The sequence below is a fragment of the Macrotis lagotis genome, chromosome 2 (genome assembly GCF_037893015.1).
Source record: "Macrotis lagotis isolate mMagLag1 chromosome 2, bilby.v1.9.chrom.fasta, whole genome shotgun sequence".
NCBI lineage: Eukaryota > Metazoa > Chordata > Mammalia > Peramelemorphia > Peramelidae > Macrotis > Macrotis lagotis.
The window spans coordinates 250,456,230-250,474,335 of NC_133659.1; the positions used below are offsets into that span (position 1 = coordinate 250,456,230).

General features: G+C 34.6%; 1 protein-coding gene across 5 annotated transcripts in view; it reads left to right on the top strand.

Moving 5' to 3' along the window:
- The window catches only part of CCDC91 (coiled-coil domain containing 91), a 414,466-nt gene that overhangs the window by 107,391 nt on the left and 288,969 nt on the right, over window positions 1-18,106 (top strand). For all 5 annotated transcript variants that reach the window (XM_074225704.1, XM_074225703.1, XM_074225707.1 and 2 more), the window contains 2 exons: window positions 4,750-4,793; window positions 16,993-17,071. In XM_074225704.1, coding sequence (XP_074081805.1) covers window positions 4,764-4,793; window positions 16,993-17,071 — 109 coding nt within the window. In that variant the 5' untranslated portion in view covers window positions 4,750-4,763. The remainder of the gene's footprint in view (window positions 1-4,749; window positions 4,794-16,992; window positions 17,072-18,106) is intronic.

Sequence of the window (18,106 nt, forward strand, 5' to 3'; positions counted from 1 at the left end):
TTTGATGCTCCTCTTATATTTCATTTTATTTAAGCTTCAAATTTTAGCTCTGTTGATCTAATTAATTTACATTTTTTGTGAATCCTGGTTCTATCATTCAGTGTATCATTTCCAGATTTTTTTCATTCACCATTTTGTCTTTATTAGGTCATTGAGAAATATGGGAAGGCCTCTGGACATCTTTCTGCCTTCAGTTTTGTGCTGTTTTCTCCATCTTTCCTGGTTTTTAAGTGATTACTATAATAATGGAAGCAAATTGTTAAGAAATAATCAACTTCATTAGCTGCTGGACCTTGAGGGAGAAAGCACTAGTAGTTAGCTAGATAATTGAGATTGTATCTCAGTATTACACGTAATTTTGTTCCAGCAAGTATGATTTGATTTCAGTTCTTTCAACCATCTTTAGTCCAAGAGGTTTGTAATACACTATTGATTCTTGTTCCTGTAGCTAATCGGGACAGTGGGAATTGAACATTGGACCTGGACTCAGGAGGGGGACTGGATTTTGGGAGTTTTGTTGAGTCTGCTAGTAAAATGTTTTTTCTGGTAGTATAGGAGGTGAGGGGAGGAGTATTGGGTTTTTGAGAAGTGTGAAACTTTGCATTCTGGGTCTCCTGAAGTTGCTTTATATTTGATACAATAATTTATGAGTGATTTGAGAGCTTGAGAGGATCAGAGAAATTGCCCAGTCTTCCATCTTATTGGTCCTGTGACACAGAAGTTGTACTACCTGAACTTTAAAAGTTTCTTAGTCATCTGATAATTTTAAAAATTAAATATACAAAACACGGAAGATTTTGTTTTATTAAGTAGATAATAAATATTAATATTTAATATTGGAGATTTAATATTTTAATATTTAAACAAAAATATTTTTAAAAGTTAAATTTTGTTTTAAAACTAGTGAAGTTGCATATATATTTAAATATAATATCAATATATCAATATATATTTATCACCATATATGCTGAATTAAAAATAAAAAATTTTTAAGTAATGTGAGTGATTCTGCCTGACTTTACTCATTGATATGTGAGATGGAAATGTAACTTCAATTCAATTCAATTTTAGAGTGAAGGTCTTTGAAAAGTTTTTTTCCTATTTTCTTCTTGCTGCTTGTGTCTTTAGTGCATATTTTATTTTCATAGATGTTCTTGGGTCTCCTTCCCTTCCTAATCAATAGCTTAATTGAATGATATGAAAAAGGAATTTTAAGTAAATTTTTTCGTTAGCAACTATTTCAAATCTATTTTTTTTTGATATAGGCTATTTTTTTTTAAAAGAGATACCAGCTCCTTTCCTTCTTCAAATGAAAGGTCATTTCAAAATATATTCTTTTTCTCATATATTCCAAGTGATTTACCCTTTATTACAAAGAATAGAGATTTGGAGGTAGCAAGAAGCAACAATACCGTAAAATTAACATACATATCAGTTAAATCTGTCAGTATATATTAAGAGTCCCCATTAACAGTTCTCTTCCTTTGCAAAGAATATTTTTGGAAACAAACTTGATTATTATAATTACACAGTATTTAGAGGTTTTTCATCATTGGTGTTCTTTCATTTATATTTTAATTGTTTTATATATTATTTTCCTGATTCCTTTTACTTCACTTTTTGCAACATTCCCATGTATTTCCTGTGTTCTTGACATACATACACATATAGATATGTGATTGATATCTATATCTAAATGTAGATAGATAATGGCACAGTAGTATTTGGTTAATCTTCCACCGTTTATCTACTTATTCATTCAGTTGATGATTATTTACTTCATTTCCAATTCTTTGGTTCTTATAAGTACTTTATCAATAATTTATCAATAATTTTTTAAAGAGTCTGAAATATTATGGGGATCAGAGAAAATTTTTGCATCTATCAGATCTGTCTCTCTTTGGCTTCCTTGGAATAAATGTGAAACTGAAGAGTAACTCTATACATTAACTTAGAGTCTACCTTTTTTGTAAAGATGGAACCTTACTATGCTACACTATAAGGTGGATAGTTTAAAGAAAATTTTAGTGCATCTTTAATAAAATGATTGACAACATACTATAGTTTATTTGAAACCTTGTAGTAGACTGGAATGGACACTGTAATCTAAGAATCAGAGTTCAATTCTGCTTCTGTCACTGCTGTACCTGTGAAAAAAGTGAGTGTATTTGTGTAAGTGAAGTCGTTTTACAGTTTTTTGTCACTATAAATCTATCATCTTTATGGTTAATGCAAACACACTGATGACAATTGAAAAACTTATATTTCAGATCTAAAATATATAGAGGTTATCCTTTACTTTTTTTTGTAATAACCATAATATTAGTAATACAACAATGTTTTTATTTGTTTTGAAGTGTCCAAAATAGGACTTCTTAACTTGATGTCTGTGTACTTTTATAAAACATTTTTTTTTTGGTAAACATCTTTCAATTTTTTTTTTTTGTAATCCTACATATTCAAAAACCTCATTCTTAGAAGGGACCCATGATCCCAAGATTGGAGATTGAAGCCAAAAATGTTAAGAATCTTTGCTCTAAAGATTCCTTTGATGAAGTAACTCAGAAGGGAGATATAAGCACTTCAATTTTTTTTAGAATTGTTTTGCAAGGCATTGGGGTTAAGTGGCTTGCTCAAGGCCACATAGCTAGGTAATTATTAAGTGTCTGAGGCTGGATTTGAACTCAGGTACTCCTGACTTCAGGGCCGGTGCTCTATCTACTGCACCACCTAGTTGGCCTTAATATTTGAATTTTAATATATAAGTGCTATGGTATGGAAAACATTAGTGATTTATAATATGTTCTTTTAGTAGGCCTAAATTAGTCCTGCTCAGAGCATGTTATTGTGTTTTTATATCATGGCCAAGGGAGATAGAACAATTGTCACAAGTGTTTTTTTTTTTTTTTTTGTTTTCCTTGTGAGTATTTTACAAATCATTTATTGAAGTGTGAATAAGCAAAATACACAGAAACATTACAATAAAAATTTCATTTATTTGAAACTTATTTTGAATACAGCATTCATAGGAACAAAAAATAGTTGTTTCTTAATTGTCTCTGGAGATTAGTGGGGATGCATGTGGAAAAGACAAGTTGGACTTTTCTGTTTTGGCTTGGTTATAGATCACTATTCCATAATTTTACTTACAGGAGTAAGTAAAATTCCATAATTTATTCATAAATTTTAATCACTGTTTGTTTATAACCCAAAATTAATATGAATTCCATTTCAAACTAACTCTTATAAAAGGTTTATGAAAGTCTGAGTTTTATATTTTTTAAAGTGCTATGTGTGTTTGCTTGGCTTTAAGATTCATTGCTTTTCATTTTTTGCCCCTTAACATTTTGAGAGTTCTAAGTTACAATTAGATTATAAGACGTTAGAATTGTGATTTCTTACCCGATGAGAAATTTCCCTTATTACCGCAGATAAGTATTTCATCTTAGACAATTCCATAGAGCACTGAAGGTTTAGTGACTTGCCCAGGATCACAAAGCAAGTGTCTATCAAATTGACACTTGAACTTAGGTCTTCCCTATTTCAGGACAGTTTTTTTTTAATCCTTTGACATGCAAGCAAAGCATGGAAATATGAGTATCTTTTTTTCTAATAATGTAAAGGGTTCTGTAGACATAGCCTTTGGGATTAATGCTTTTCTGATTTAATGTTTTTAATTTCTTTAGGATCTTTTGGGCAAGTTGGGCAAAATACCTTGCATTGAATTTATTCTAGGTATTATACAGTTGATTGAGGCAGATGCTGAGATCAGTGTTGTTTAAGGTATTACCCAGTTTAATAGTTGGAGGGTCAAGTTGGCTAAAATCTCAAATATCGATTGGTTCAAATTTAGGTCTAACAGCTGTTATCTATCACTTTGTTTTTTTTCCTATTTTTCTTGGTGACATATAAACAGATAACCCTCTTCAATATTTCACTTCTTCCGTAATTCCGTTGGTGAAGTTTGTTAGTACCGGTTACTTGCTTTTTAAACTTTTTAAACATTTTTATCCCATTTAATGATATACTTAGGATAAGCAAGAGTTTATGCTATCCATCTTTCTATCTATCTATTGGCACACATTTAGTAGAAACACCCATAAAGAGAAGAATTACTCTTCCATGAGTAGTCCTTCATGTCTTGATTTATCTTGATCAGCCTAGGAACTTGCTCTACATTTTTTCCAAAAGTGCAAAGCAATTTCAGCTAAAAATACACATATCAATGTCTTCCAAATGTTGTGGCCTCAGCTCAAAAATGCTGATCAATTTTGAATATCTAAATAAGCTCCGGTCATGAAACGTAGGGAAGAATCTTTTGTGGTGAGGACATATTTCCAAAAAATTTACCACAGACCTGTTCTTAGCTGGGGTTTGTGCTGATATTGCCAAACTACTGAGGAATAGATGCAAAAAGCAGGAAGCATTATTGAATTGAATTCCAGCACCAATTTGGGAAAAGCAAATTAAAATGTAAGATAATATTTTTAACACTCTTGACTTCTCAGCTGAAAACTTCAAAATACATGACTCTTGAAAAAGGTACAGAAAAGCCTAATCCTGCCAGGGAGTTAAAAGCTATTATCCTTTTCTTTTAAAATAAAAAAAAAATTACATCAATTCTGGTAAAGGAGAAATTGTTTACTGTCATTACAGATAAGTAAGTGCAAGTTTAAAATCTAAATATGTTTATACTCCTGTAAGTAAATTTATAAGTATTTTGTTTTACTGTTTTCTTTTATTTTCTAGGTACCACTTGAAAAATGGATGATGATGATTTTGGTGGTTTTGAGGTATGTAATATTCTTGAATTTTTTTCCTCATGTGCATTTTAAAAAAACAATATGGTTTTATCTGTAACTAAATTTATTTTATAAATGTATATTAAGCATTTTAAGTTAGTTCATTTTTGTTCATTTATGTTAAGTTTTAGACCATGAGGTTAAAATGAATGAAAATTCATTTAAAAAAATAACAGTTTTCTGCAACTCCAACTAATTAATTATCATTGAACATTTTGTCTTTCACATAGGAAAGCTTAAGTGCTATCAGTAGATAAATATCCAAAATAACTTTCTGAAAAATTGTCACCAGTTGATTTTATAGGGTTCATCTCCATTAGGGAGTATATATAAGATGAGAGGGTGTTGAAGGGCCTGCCACATGTTTGCATGGTTTTACCTGCAATGAGATATTGTAGTATATGTCCAAGACCTTTTTGTGGTTTAAAGAGCAAATTGCTGTGCTTGTATTGTTAGGTTATTTTCAGGTTTTGGTCTTATGTTCTGTTGATGGAAGCATTTACTGAGGAGGTACCTTTTCCTCTTAATTTTTTCACTGTGTGTTCATTTTATTGAAATATTATAAAATTCAGTTATTCAATAATGCCATTGTATAGTCTTGCAGAAAACTTCTTGATTAGGAGTTAGGACATCTGAATTCTATTCTTGGCATCATTAATGAATTAAACTATATGGGTTTTGTGTAAGTTCAGTAACTTAGGAATTTTGATTTAAATTTTTAAAAGGGTAAAGGGAGTATGGTTTCCAGCATTGATTTGTGAAATAAGATAGTATTCCTGAAATTATCATAATGTATCATAGTAATAGTAAAAAATATTCCTATAGCAAATATCAAGTTGTAGAAAGTTTTTGAACTATCGGGTATACTGTTCTTGATTTGTGTAAAATATTAATATATTTGGAAACTTGACTTATGCATAAAATATTTTTTTCCGCAAATTCTGGCTCTTACTCTAAATAGTAAAGCTTTTTTGATACAGGAAATAAACACAAACCCTCAATAAACACAAACAAAACTTTTTTGAGTGATTGATTTTTATTTATTCAAGTGAAATATAACATTTAAAATTATCAATTCTTTCCATTCTGAGGAAGGAAATTACATTTAAAATATCATCTGATATCATTTATTTTTTGGAAGCTGTCATTTATTTGAAGGTTTCATTCCAGAATGCTTGCTGCATTATATCAACAAGAAAAGAAAGAGTGTCTTTTTCTTTTCCTGAGAATAACAGTGTCAATTTCATGCTCTACTCCATGATCTCAAACTTTTTTTCTTATGCATTCCATTAGTAAAACATGTTTGACCATATATCTCTAGTGTATATGCATTTATTTAGTTTTAATTTTATATGTGTTACTGATACTATTATATTAAATTTATTAGGGGACATACATGAAATAATATTTAAAAAATAAAGTAATTATTTTGAAAGTAACTTTGATTTTATTTATTAATGGTAGAAATATCTTTTTCCTCTTACTAAAATGTTATCAATAATGATAATTTTTTACTAAGAACAAATGATGTAATAATGCCTATTTTGAAATTCTTGATTTATTATGTTATACTTAAAAAAAACAGCTTGGTATTCATTGTGCCTATAGGGCCATAGGTTGTCCTTTTGCTAAACTTATCCTGTGGTGACCAAATTTCTTCAAGGTTACTTTCAATTACATAAAAGATTTCAGTACTGTTACTGTACAACTCTCAGCTTTTTGTGATATCTACATAGGCAGCACTGGAGAAGGAAAAGAAAAACTAAGACAGAAAGATCAAACTTACCTTTCCCTCCTCTTTGCAAAACAAAATAAATAACCTACCATCCTCCTGAAGGAATGAAATAATATAGGAAGCAACTAAAGACCTGTAATTCCAGGCTTTTTCTCCTTTCTCAGGACTCAGCATCAAATCTTAAAGCTCTAGTGATGCCACATCTTTTCATTTTTCAATGATTCTTTCACAGCAAATATGGTAGCAAATAGAGCTTTGGGATCACAGTACATTTAATATCATACATGGTCTCCAATATGCATCATGAGACTGAGTTATATTCATTAAGATAGCCAAAGGGTGTATTTCTCTCTTGAATGACTCCTGTCCTAGTGCCCATATCAATACTGAAAATTGTCCTAAAGGATAAATCACTACCAATTTAATATAAAAAAGTTTCCCATTAGTAACTCTTTTAGGAGATATGATGAAATTCTTCAATCTAACTAGCCTGGTTACTAGTCACTATTTGCTTAAAGATCATCTGCATTTCTGGTAATTTTAAAGAGTAAAGCACTGTTTAGTGCATTATTCATGTAGAGTTTTTCAAATTGGAGGAAGGGTTTCTTATCCTTTCCTCCCATGGCAGCATGCCATTGAATGCTTCTATTGCCATGGCAAAAACATTAGCAAGAATAGTTGAAAGAGAGGGAATTAGCCCTTAAGGCCAGGAGCTGACTTGTTGTAGATGTCTAGAGATAAGCAGAGATTCTGAGTCTGGTAGGGCATAGTGTCTACAAAGAAGATGTGAGGAATGCAGGGTGTTGGTCTTCACAGGGTGTGGAGGGGAGCCCTTAGGGAATCCATTACGAAGGGGAAATGGCCCAGCCAATCACAAGACTGGGAGAGTTTTCCCTAATACCTTTCCAGGGATAGCAAACCCCAAAGCAGTTCTCTACCAGTCTAGAGTGACCTAGAGATCTTGACCTAATGCAACTGAGTTTGTGCAGTTAGGTAATTGAATATTACCACCCCCCCATGATGATTGGGGCTCATTAGCATATCACTAGTCATATGATGTAGGGAGGCATCATATTAGGGGCATCATATTAGGGGCATGTCATGGAATGGGTGGACCTCTTAGATTGTAACTCAAGCTCTGAGAGCCAATGAACATCCAAGAGGGAGGGGAAAGAGTTTCTGAGGACCATAAATTACCTCAGGTTTCAAGACTAATTCATGCCTCATGCCTAGGTGAGGTACCTGTATTTTGTAAGGTGTATCTTGCAAGGTTCATGAATAAAATGTACAATTTTCTCTCACTCTAGCAGGTTTTTCTTTTCATTCATTTATAACAATTTGGGGGCTACAGAACCAGTTGAGGAAGCCCCAGAAGAGACCAGGGGAAGGAGTGCTCATATCTTGATTTTAAGCCCGATCCCCATTTCTTTTCTGGGGTTCTCTCGGGGGGATCTCTGAATGGACCTGAAACCCTGCCATTGAAGAGGAGAGTGATGGAAAATTGTGGAAAGATCCAGAAAGGTAGGGAAACATTGGATTTTATCTTTTGAGGCTGATTCTAGACAATTTCAGGAAAGGAAATCCTAGATGGGAGGCCAGGGGTTGAAAAGGCATCTCAGGGAGGGGAGGAAGAACCCCCCCCCCCCATCCAATACCCAAGAAGAGGCCTTTGGGTAGGAAATGAGCTAGCTGGGACAACAAGGATGCTGTCCAGGGCCAAGAGAAGAATAAGTTCATCAGATACTGCTGTTCTGAATGGCCATAAATTCCCATCCAAGGACAGTCTGTCTGGTGGCCAAGGTCTGGGTCTGATGAACAGTGGACCATAAGGAACCTTTAAATAAAGAGGAGGTGGAATATGCAGCATGTTGGATAATTGGGGATGCTAAATTATGTTGAAATAAGTTAGAAGAAAGATAAAAAAAAACATAGGTGGGATCCTCTGGCTGCTCCTAGAGAGGAGGCAATAGCAGGGCCCAAGAGGAAAGGGAAAGTCTGGAGAGAGGAGAAAAAGAAATGTTTTTTAAAGTAAGGAAGGTGATTGGATCCATTACTGTGTGAGTTTGAATGTTCCTGTGGGAATGTGTGTATTTGTTCTATGTCCTGTCATGTGTAAGTATCTGTTTTAGGCATTTCTGGGTCTGAGGCCCCAGCTCAAGTTTTAAAAGAGGTCTAACTGGGAGTTGGGCCCAGGAGTTACAAAAGGTGGGGGAGAAGGAAGTAGTGTGCAGTAAGCCCCCATGTGGAAATCAGCCCTTCCCTCACTGAGCCAGTTAAAGCTAGCTGTGAAAGGTGTTAAGGGAAGGGAGGGGATTCTTAAAGAGAAAAAGCTGTACTTTGGGGAGAGTTTAGAAGAGTTTAAGAGAAGAAAGAACCTTTGAGGGAAGGATTGAGAAGTTCTAGGAGGGAATATTTTTTTTTATCTTTAGAGTGTTTGGGAAAGATTTCATGCTTTCTTCCTGGGTTGGGGGGAAGGGGTGGTGGGTTGACACATGGTGGTCTTGATCCCATCCACCATCTTGTTAAGACTTGAACCCTAGACTGAGTCTACCCAAGCGCCCCAACCTTCCGTGTGGGGGGGGATATACAGTACAGCTCAAGTGCTTAAGCCTTGTAACACCTTTGGGTTAAAGAAAAGTGGTATTGTGTTACTAAGAAGAGACATACCTTAGTTATCAGGGATGTTTACTGATGTCTTTTGGGAAAAAGCTCTAATCAATTTTAATGTTGAGTTTAATAATGCTAACAATTGAATTTTATTTTGGATAGAGCTTTTGGAATGTGAGTACTGGATTCTCTTATAAGGTACTCTAAAATTTTTATCAAACTAAACTGTTGGGAAGTTAGTAGAATTGTAATTACATTGGGGTTTTAAATGTGTCATATGTATGAGATTGGATTCTGAGAATTTGGGTAAAGAGACAGAAGTGTAAAGAACACGGGATGTTCATTTTGCTCTTGTTCTAAGGGAAATGAAATGTCTAACTAAGAGTCTTAATGTTTAATGTTTATTAACAATGTGTTTTTAATGTTAAAAGAAGTCAAGAATGTGAACTTCTTTCTTGGTAACTGCAGGCAGCTGATGGGAGGGGCTCTGAACAAATTGCAATTGTGGGCCCTATTGTAAGGGAACTTATTGATGAATAAGATGTTTTTGTCAGTTATGTGATATTCTTTTGTAACTGCAAAGAGATATTTGCAATATTTTAGCTATCTCTTGTGAATATATTATTTAAATACTGTATTGGGACTAATGTGTGATTGCTTTGAAGGGCAATAAGGAAAATATGAAAAAGTATGACCCTTTCTGGGATAGATCTGTGGGTTCATGAAAAATGTAATAATGGAGGGATGGTGTTGTTCAATCTAGTAATTTGTTTGTTTCTCTGTTATTCTTATTGCTGTTCTGTTATACTGAAATTAATAACGCATGTTGGAAATTTAAGGCTATTTAAGATGTTTTAATGGTTTTAAAGAATTCTGAAAAGTAATTTGTGTTAGGGGGTGGCTAGGTGACAAAGCGGATAGAGCACTGGCCCTGGAGTCAGGAGACCTTGGTTCAGGTCAGGCTTCAGATAATTAGTGATTGCTTAGCTGTGTGACCTTGGACAAGTCACTTAACCCAATTGCCTTGGGAAAAAATAACCATTTGTATGTTGAGGATGGCTAGTAGGTAAACAAGTTTATGTAAAGACGTTTCTAGCTATGTATGTGAATTGAGAATATTTTGAATCTATATATGTATATTCCAAAGCAGTGTTTGTTTGCTTTGAAGTAAAAGCACTAATTTGAGATTTCTCTGTGCAATCTCCTGGACAAAGGAGGCATTTATTTGTTGTAAGATAGAGCAGGCTTAGAAGGAGGTTTCTCTAGCCAAGGGGAATCTGATATGTCATTTTTATGTAGAGATGGAGTAGATATAATTTCAGACAAAGGGATGTCTCTAGTAAGAGGTAGGAGACAGGCCTGTAGGGTCAGTCATAGTTAGAATATCTGGTTTTAGGCAAGACCCAGGAAGGATACTCAGAGCTTTAGGTAGGGGTTTCATCAATTGGGGTTCCATTAAGATTATAATTGGAATTTAGTGAATTGTATTCACTGGAAGCTCTTAACTAGGTAAAACAACTATTTTAGATCATGGGACTTTTAATTTTCTCTTATGTCAGATAACAGGATGGTCAACAAAAAGAAATGCTACTGGTTAAATGTCATGTTCCTGGAGCCAAGGAAGCCAGTGGGCCAAGGTTGTCAGATAACAGGGATGGGCAACCCAAGGGATGGTTTCTCAATATGGCTGAGGTTGGACCCCTTTGACTTGATTTCCCCAAAATGACATTTCGGTAATATCTCATCTGGAAGAATAAATCTGGCCTAAGACATTTGACTCACCCATGTGACCTCTGCCTGGCCACTGGTAATTCAATACTCATAAAGGAATTTTCCTTTAATGTCCTGGAAAGTTTAAGGTAAATTACATCTAATAGCCAGAGATGGGTTAGGTGTCTGGCTCTGACACCTGCTATCAGCTACATACTAAGATAGGAATTAAGTTTCCTTAGTTTTTGTATTAGAGGGATATTTAAGTAAGAAGAATGGGAAATTCTTAGTATAATTGCAGTTTCAAGTTCTAGTTTAAGGAAAGGAGTGTGAGTTAGATAAGTATATCAGGAAAAGGAAAATATGGGAATATTTGGGGAAAAATTCATTTTGGTTAAGGATGTCATTAAGGAATTGTTATTGTAATGAGAATAAAGGTTAAAATTTTTTTTATTTTAAGCCAGATGCTGGGTACTCTTAGAACAAAGATGACTGTTGAATATATGTGTATGGAGCAAACTCCATGAGAATGATCAAATTGACTCAAGCTTGTGAGTTTGCTCATGTAGTAAAATACTAATGGAATTTTGTGTTAAAAGTGAAGTATGTGTGTCAATATAGCAATAAGGCAAAATGTAAATTGTAATAAGATCTAAAATCTCATTGTTTCATGATGGAAACATGTATTTTGATCTGAATAAGGTGTTAAGCAGTTTCTCTACCAGAAGACATGGTCTCAAGGAGTCAGAGCAGAAGAGGACTTTTTTCAGAACAGATTCAGAAGATGCTGAAGGACATTGGATGACTCCAAGGAAGAAGAGAAGAGAGGAGAGACACTGGACCAGTTATCTTCACCATCTATCACCTATGTGTTCATTGTTTATCTGTAACTTCCCCTTGACTCTTTAAGTGTGACACCCCTACTTATGCCCTTCTCCTTACAGAAAGGAGGAGGGGAAGCAGGGTGAAAATGTTCTCCATTGAGAAAGAAAGAGGGAGATTATTGGGTGGCATTATTATAGCTATGTTAGTCTGTATATCCTATCTAGGGAATGAGTCCTATCTCTGATTTAGAAAATAGGGTGTTAGTAACGGTGGGAGGAGAGTCTAGCTGGCAGAAGTCAATGCTCAGTCTTTTGGTGTGACTGTTGGACTTGCCATAGTTCACAGCAGTTTCAGAATTGGCCTTGGGTACCCCTGTGTCTGGCCTAGATTCTTAGTCCCTGGTTAGAGTTGCACTGTGGCACAGGATTCTGATCCAGAGGAGAGAGACACCAGTGCCATGTGACTGAGTCAGTTCAGGGTGACTTTTTTATAATTGACTGGCCAGGTTATTTGCCTGGGGAGTAGCAAATGTCTGGACATGTCCAGAAGCAGGGTACATATATTCAGGACTCAACAACAAGATAGGTAGCCTCAGACTCATGTGAGATGAATGATGGTACCTGGATCCCTTGTAAAGATGTGCAAACTGGGGCATTTGTTAAGGGAAACTGATAATGAGTTAGTATGGACTTACAAGAAAGGTAATTTAAGGAACATCACTAGGTATTTTAGCTATTCTTGGGGTTGATTCAGTGGCACAAAATCAGGAATTTAGTTTGGATTTGGAGCCAGGAAGACCTTTCTAAAGACATTGGTATAAAAACTTGCAGTGCAAGGAGGTACAGCAACTTTGGAAATGTACCTATTATCATGATGATTATATGGCCTATTTAAGAGGGCCCCTTTGGAAGAGGAGGAACAGTATTATCCATTTGTTGGAAACTATTCCTGGAAGACCAACTAGCACTAGAGGGACATTATTGGATTTGTAGGACTACTGCCTAGACCCAGTTGTCCAAAGAGTTTGTCAGGGAGTTCTCTAGACTTAAGGGCCTACTACCTGGGCACAGGATGGGAGTTGAGGCTATGGAATCCCAGTTTATATCCTGAATAGACTAATAAGACTCCAAGTTGTAGTGGAAAAATTACCAATTGCACAGCTAGGGCCTTGGACTTGCTAGTTGACCAAGCAAGAGAGGTGAGTATTCAGCATAGATTGGTACTAGACTACCTGCTGGCAGAGGAAGGCGGAGGCTGTGGTAAACTGAACTTGTCAAGCTGCTACCTAAAGATAGATGACAATGGGCAGGTGATAAAGAAGATAACTAGGGATATTAGAAAGTTGGCACATGTTCCATTCCAAACCTGGACAAGCCCATTTAGTACCTCTTGGATGAATTGTGTTATTGGTTCATGTTGGAAACAGTTACTGGGTATCTTACTATTGGCCTTAAGTAGGATAATCCTATTTGCTGTGTGTGTGTGTGTCTCCCATGTATGATCCAGTTAACTCAAATAGCAGAAGATTTTTATCAGCAAATTAAGACTAGTGTATAGCTCTAATAAGGAAGAGGTAAAGATATTGATAGGGAAGATCAATAGTCCTTTCAAGAAGAGGATTGTGAATTAATTTGAGAAAGACACTGCTGGTGGAGTGTGAAGACCAAGTTGTTATTAAAAAGAAAAGGGGAATGTAGGTTGTTGGTCTTCACAGGGTGTGGAAGGGAGCCCTTAGGGAATCCATTACCAAGGGGGAATGGCCCAGCCAATCACAAGACTGGGAGAGTTTTCCTAATCCCATTCCAGGGATAGCAAACCCAAACCCAGTTCTCAACCAGTCAAGAGTGACCTAGAGATCTTGACCTAATGCAACTGAGTTTGTGCAATTAGGCAATTGAATATTAACCCACATCCCCCTGTGAAGGTTGGGGTTCATTAGCATATCCCTTGTCTTATGATGTGGGGGAGGATCATATTAGGGGCATGTCATGAAATAGGTGGACCTCTTAGATTGTAACTCAAACTCTGAGAGCCAGTGAACATCCAAGAGGGAGGGGAAAGAGTTTCTGAAGACCATAAATTACCTGAGGTTCCAAGACTAATTCATACCTCATGCCTAGTTGAGGTACCTGTATCTTGTAAGGTGTATCTTGCAAGGTTCATGAATAAAATGTACAATTTTCTTCACTCTACCAGGTTTTTCTTTTTATTCATTTGTAACAGAAGTGTGTGCTCATAATTTCTATTGACATTGTATTTTTATGAGAATATACTACAAGTTTATTCATATATTGCTTTTTTTTAAGCTATTTTTTGTACCTCTGCTTTAATTTAGTTGTGCTGCTATCTCAATGATGATTGAAAGCAAACCAACTGTGGTACATTATGAATTCTAGTTTTAGAAGTACATATCTACAAAGTCCCTTAATCTTGGCCTAGGCATTTCCTAGGTAAACCAACCTCTAATTTAGGAGGCAATCCTAGAAAAATTTCCACATTATTTTTATTTATCCTCTTTTCTATTATGCACATTCCTTATCTGCATTGATGTATTCATATATTAGAGAAAAAGAGATTGTGAACACTAGGGAATAATCAGTTCCTATCTAGTTTATAATAGTGATAGACCATGGCAGTACAAAATGAGCAAAAATGGTGCTATCTGAACATTTATGGTATTATATTTGGTATTATATTAAACACTAGACTATTCTTCACCTTCTAACACTGTATTAGTTGCCATTGAAACAAGAAAACATAATTTTGTATCTGCTCTAGTATTACCTATGATAAAAATGACTGGGTTCACTTTTCCAAGCAAATAAATGTCATTTGATAAAGTAGAGTGGAAGAAGGGGGTGGTGAAGAGAGGAGCTCTTAATAATCAAGGGAAGGGCCAATACTAGGAGAAAGAAAGTAAGGATTTTGCACTCTGATTTCCAGAATGTTTTCCTTTTCCAAATGAGTCATATCTCCTTAGGATCTTGGTATTATAAACCAGTCTTGTATTTTTTCCTTCTTGACCAAATCAATCAAGTTAAACTTGATTTAATAAACTTTTCTAAAGTACCTACTCTGAGCAGGCATTCACTGAGTCTTAGGAATGCAAATAAAGGCAAAAAAAAACTGTTCCTGCTCTAAAAAAAAACTCATTCCAAAGGTGGGGAGAACATTTGAACTTTGTTCAAATAAGATATGCATTAATTGAAGATAATTTTACAGGAAATGAATTAGTATTAAGGTGATTTGGGGAAAACTTCTTGTAGAAGGTAAGATCTTAAGCAGAACCTGGAGGAAGTTAGGGAAGTCAGGGAGACTGAAAAGAGGAAATAGACCCTTTCAGGCATGGGGAGACAGTGAATGAAATATCTTGAGTCTGGACATGGAATATCTTGTGTGGGAATCATGTGGAGGGGTAATAATATCCAAGAAGACTGGAAAGATTGTAAGGAGCCAAGTTTTGAGGGGCTTTAAAAGTCAAATAGAAAATTTTATGTTTGATCCTGGGGATAATTGGAAACAATTAGGTTTTTGAATTGGGGAAGGAGGGAAGGAACATGGTCATATCTATGCTTTAGGAGGATCATTTTGACAACTGAATAAGAGGTTGAACTGGCCTGGGTAGTGATGTGATGTATCTGATAACTCCTGAAGATTTACTAAAATCTTTGCTAAAAGAAAGTTCTTGGCAGTTTTCTTATGTAGTTTTGAAATGTAGATGTAGCATAGTTTAGTGAATAAAGTATTGAATTTAAATCAAGTTCAAGTTGAACTTCAAATCTTGTTCCTGACTCTTATTTAATCTATGTAACCTTGTTCTAATGACTTATATCTCTCGATCTCAATTTCTTCATTTGCAAAATAAAGGGGTTACTCCTCTAAGGTCATTTTGGCTCTTAAGTTTGATTCTATGGATAAAAGAATTATAGCCATATCTCTTTAGATTTCTTTATCATTGTCCCTTCTGGTACCATTTTAGAACTTTTCCAGATAATTTGTGTGAAAATCCCACCACTTGATCTTTTCATCCCTGCTAACTGTGATCCTATATCTCTTTTTTCTCTTGAAGTTAATCACCTAGAAAAGGCTGTCTGTAGTAGCTGCCCCCATTCTCTCTCTCCTCTTACCCTCTTCTTAAACGTTTATTGTCTTGCTGTAGATCATATTCCACTGAGACTGCTTTCTCCAAAGTTACTAATGATCTGTTTTTTGTATTCAAAACCCTTCATAACCTTGTGTCCTCCTATCAGTTCAATCTGGTTATGTTTTAATCCCTACCTTGTATTATTCAATTCAGTGTCTTTGGCCTCCTTTTAATTCTATGAACAAGATCCTCAAGCATCTCTTAGCTCGGGGCATTTTCTCTGACTGCCCCCCCCCCCCATTTCTATAATTATGTTCTTTCTCAAATTTGTTGTCTGATTTCTCTGAATTCCTTTAAGGCACAACAAAATCCAATTTCCTACAGGAAGCCTTCCAAACTTCTCTTAATTTTAGTGTTTTCCCTCTGTTCATTATTTCCTAGTATTGTTATTATTAGTGTGTATATATTTGTTTGCATTTTATCTATCTTAGTAGATTGTAGCTCCTTGAGGCTAGGGAATACCTTTTGCCTCTTTTTGTATCTCTGGAGCTTGACTCAATGTTTGGCAGATAGTAGGTGCTCAATAAATTTTTATTGATTGATAGAAATATTGGTTCCTTTTCTCATTCATTAACTTGAAGTTCCCTGTCTCACAATTTTAAACTGTTGAGAGAAAGGGCTTATTGAATGTTCTAGTTATATCATCTCAGATGTCATGTTATTGAAATAAAGGCCTATATTGTTCTCCTTTTAGCCTGAAACCAATTTAAAAAACTTCTTCTAAAGAAAATATATCTCTTCTTGCCTGAATAGTTTGTAGTTATAGTTACATAGGGAATTTTGGTTCAAATTCAGGTTTTGAAGGTATGAAGGGAAGAGCCAAGGACAGAGATGTGAAGTTCAAGTTGGAATCTGTCATTAATGTATGTTAAAATATTTATCACAATTTGAAAGCATGGTAGAGAATGAGGGTAAAAATGTGCATACTAGGGGTGGTTAGGTTGCGCGAAATGGATAGAACACTGGCCCTGGAGTCAGGAGTACCTGAGTTCAAATGTGACCTCAGACACTTAATAATTACCTAGCTGTGTGGCCTTGGGTAAGCAACTTAACTCCATTGCCTTTCAAAAACGTTAAAAAAAATGTGTATACTGACCTGAAATCTCTTCCTTCTTTATTATGTCTTAAATAGAAATTTCTTTCATAATAATCCTAGTTTTCTGTTCTAGGCAGCAGAAACCTTTGAGGGTGGAAGTGGTGAAACCCACACTACCTCTCCTGCTATTCCTTGGGCAGCATTTCCAACAGGTACTGTTTTTAATAATTGGAAACTGTCTTCCATTTCATTGTGTATGTATGTATGCATGTATTTATGTACATACTTATAAGTATATTTATCTGTAATTTATAATTATTGTTACTTTGCAGTTTTTTCTGTACCTCGTACAGGTTCTCTTTTCCTTCTCTGGGTTGGAAACCTGGTTTATTTCTTTTGTATCAAATGTATATTGTTGCTTTTAGATTTAGTTCTAAAGGTAATAACTGATTCTTCAGTTCTATTCACATTCTCTAACTGGTTAGAGAAATATTAGAAAGTAAATATGTAAAATAACTTTAATGTTAAGAGAATCTATTCTCAGAATAAAAGAGATTCTTTATTGTCAACATTACAAACATGAAGTATATTTTGGGTTTGAAGAAAGAGTATTAAAATGTGAATTGATAATGAAAATATATTTATTAAAATCAAGTATAAAAATTAATTTTATTAAGATGGGTAAGTTAAAAGATCTAAGGAATGGTAGTTGACTTTCATTTACGTAATGGTACAAAGTAGGTTCTTATAAAATATTATTCATGGATATTAATAGTTATGGGTTGACTTATTGATGATCTTTATATAGCATTTTATTTTTAAAAATTTAAATATTTAATTTATTTTTACAACTTTAAGCAATGATAGTTTTCTTCAGTCTTTTTTGGCAAGATTTTGAGTTTTACATTATTCTCTTTCACTCCCTTTCCTTCCCCCTCCCCCTTCCTGAAAACAATTTAATATAGGCTCTATAAGTATAACCATATTAAATATATTAATCTTGTGAATGATGAATCAAATCTAAACAGAAGGGAAAAAAGGCATTAGAGAGAAAAAATGACATAATATGTAAGACAACTTTTTAAAATTGAAGATAGTAAGTTCTTGTCTGCATTTGAACTATGCAATTTCTTCTCTGGCTGTAGATGGTATTTTCCAACACAAGTCTTTTAGAATTATCTTAGATTATTGTACTGCTGAAATGAACAAGTTCATCATCATCATTGATCATCACCCAATGTTGCTGT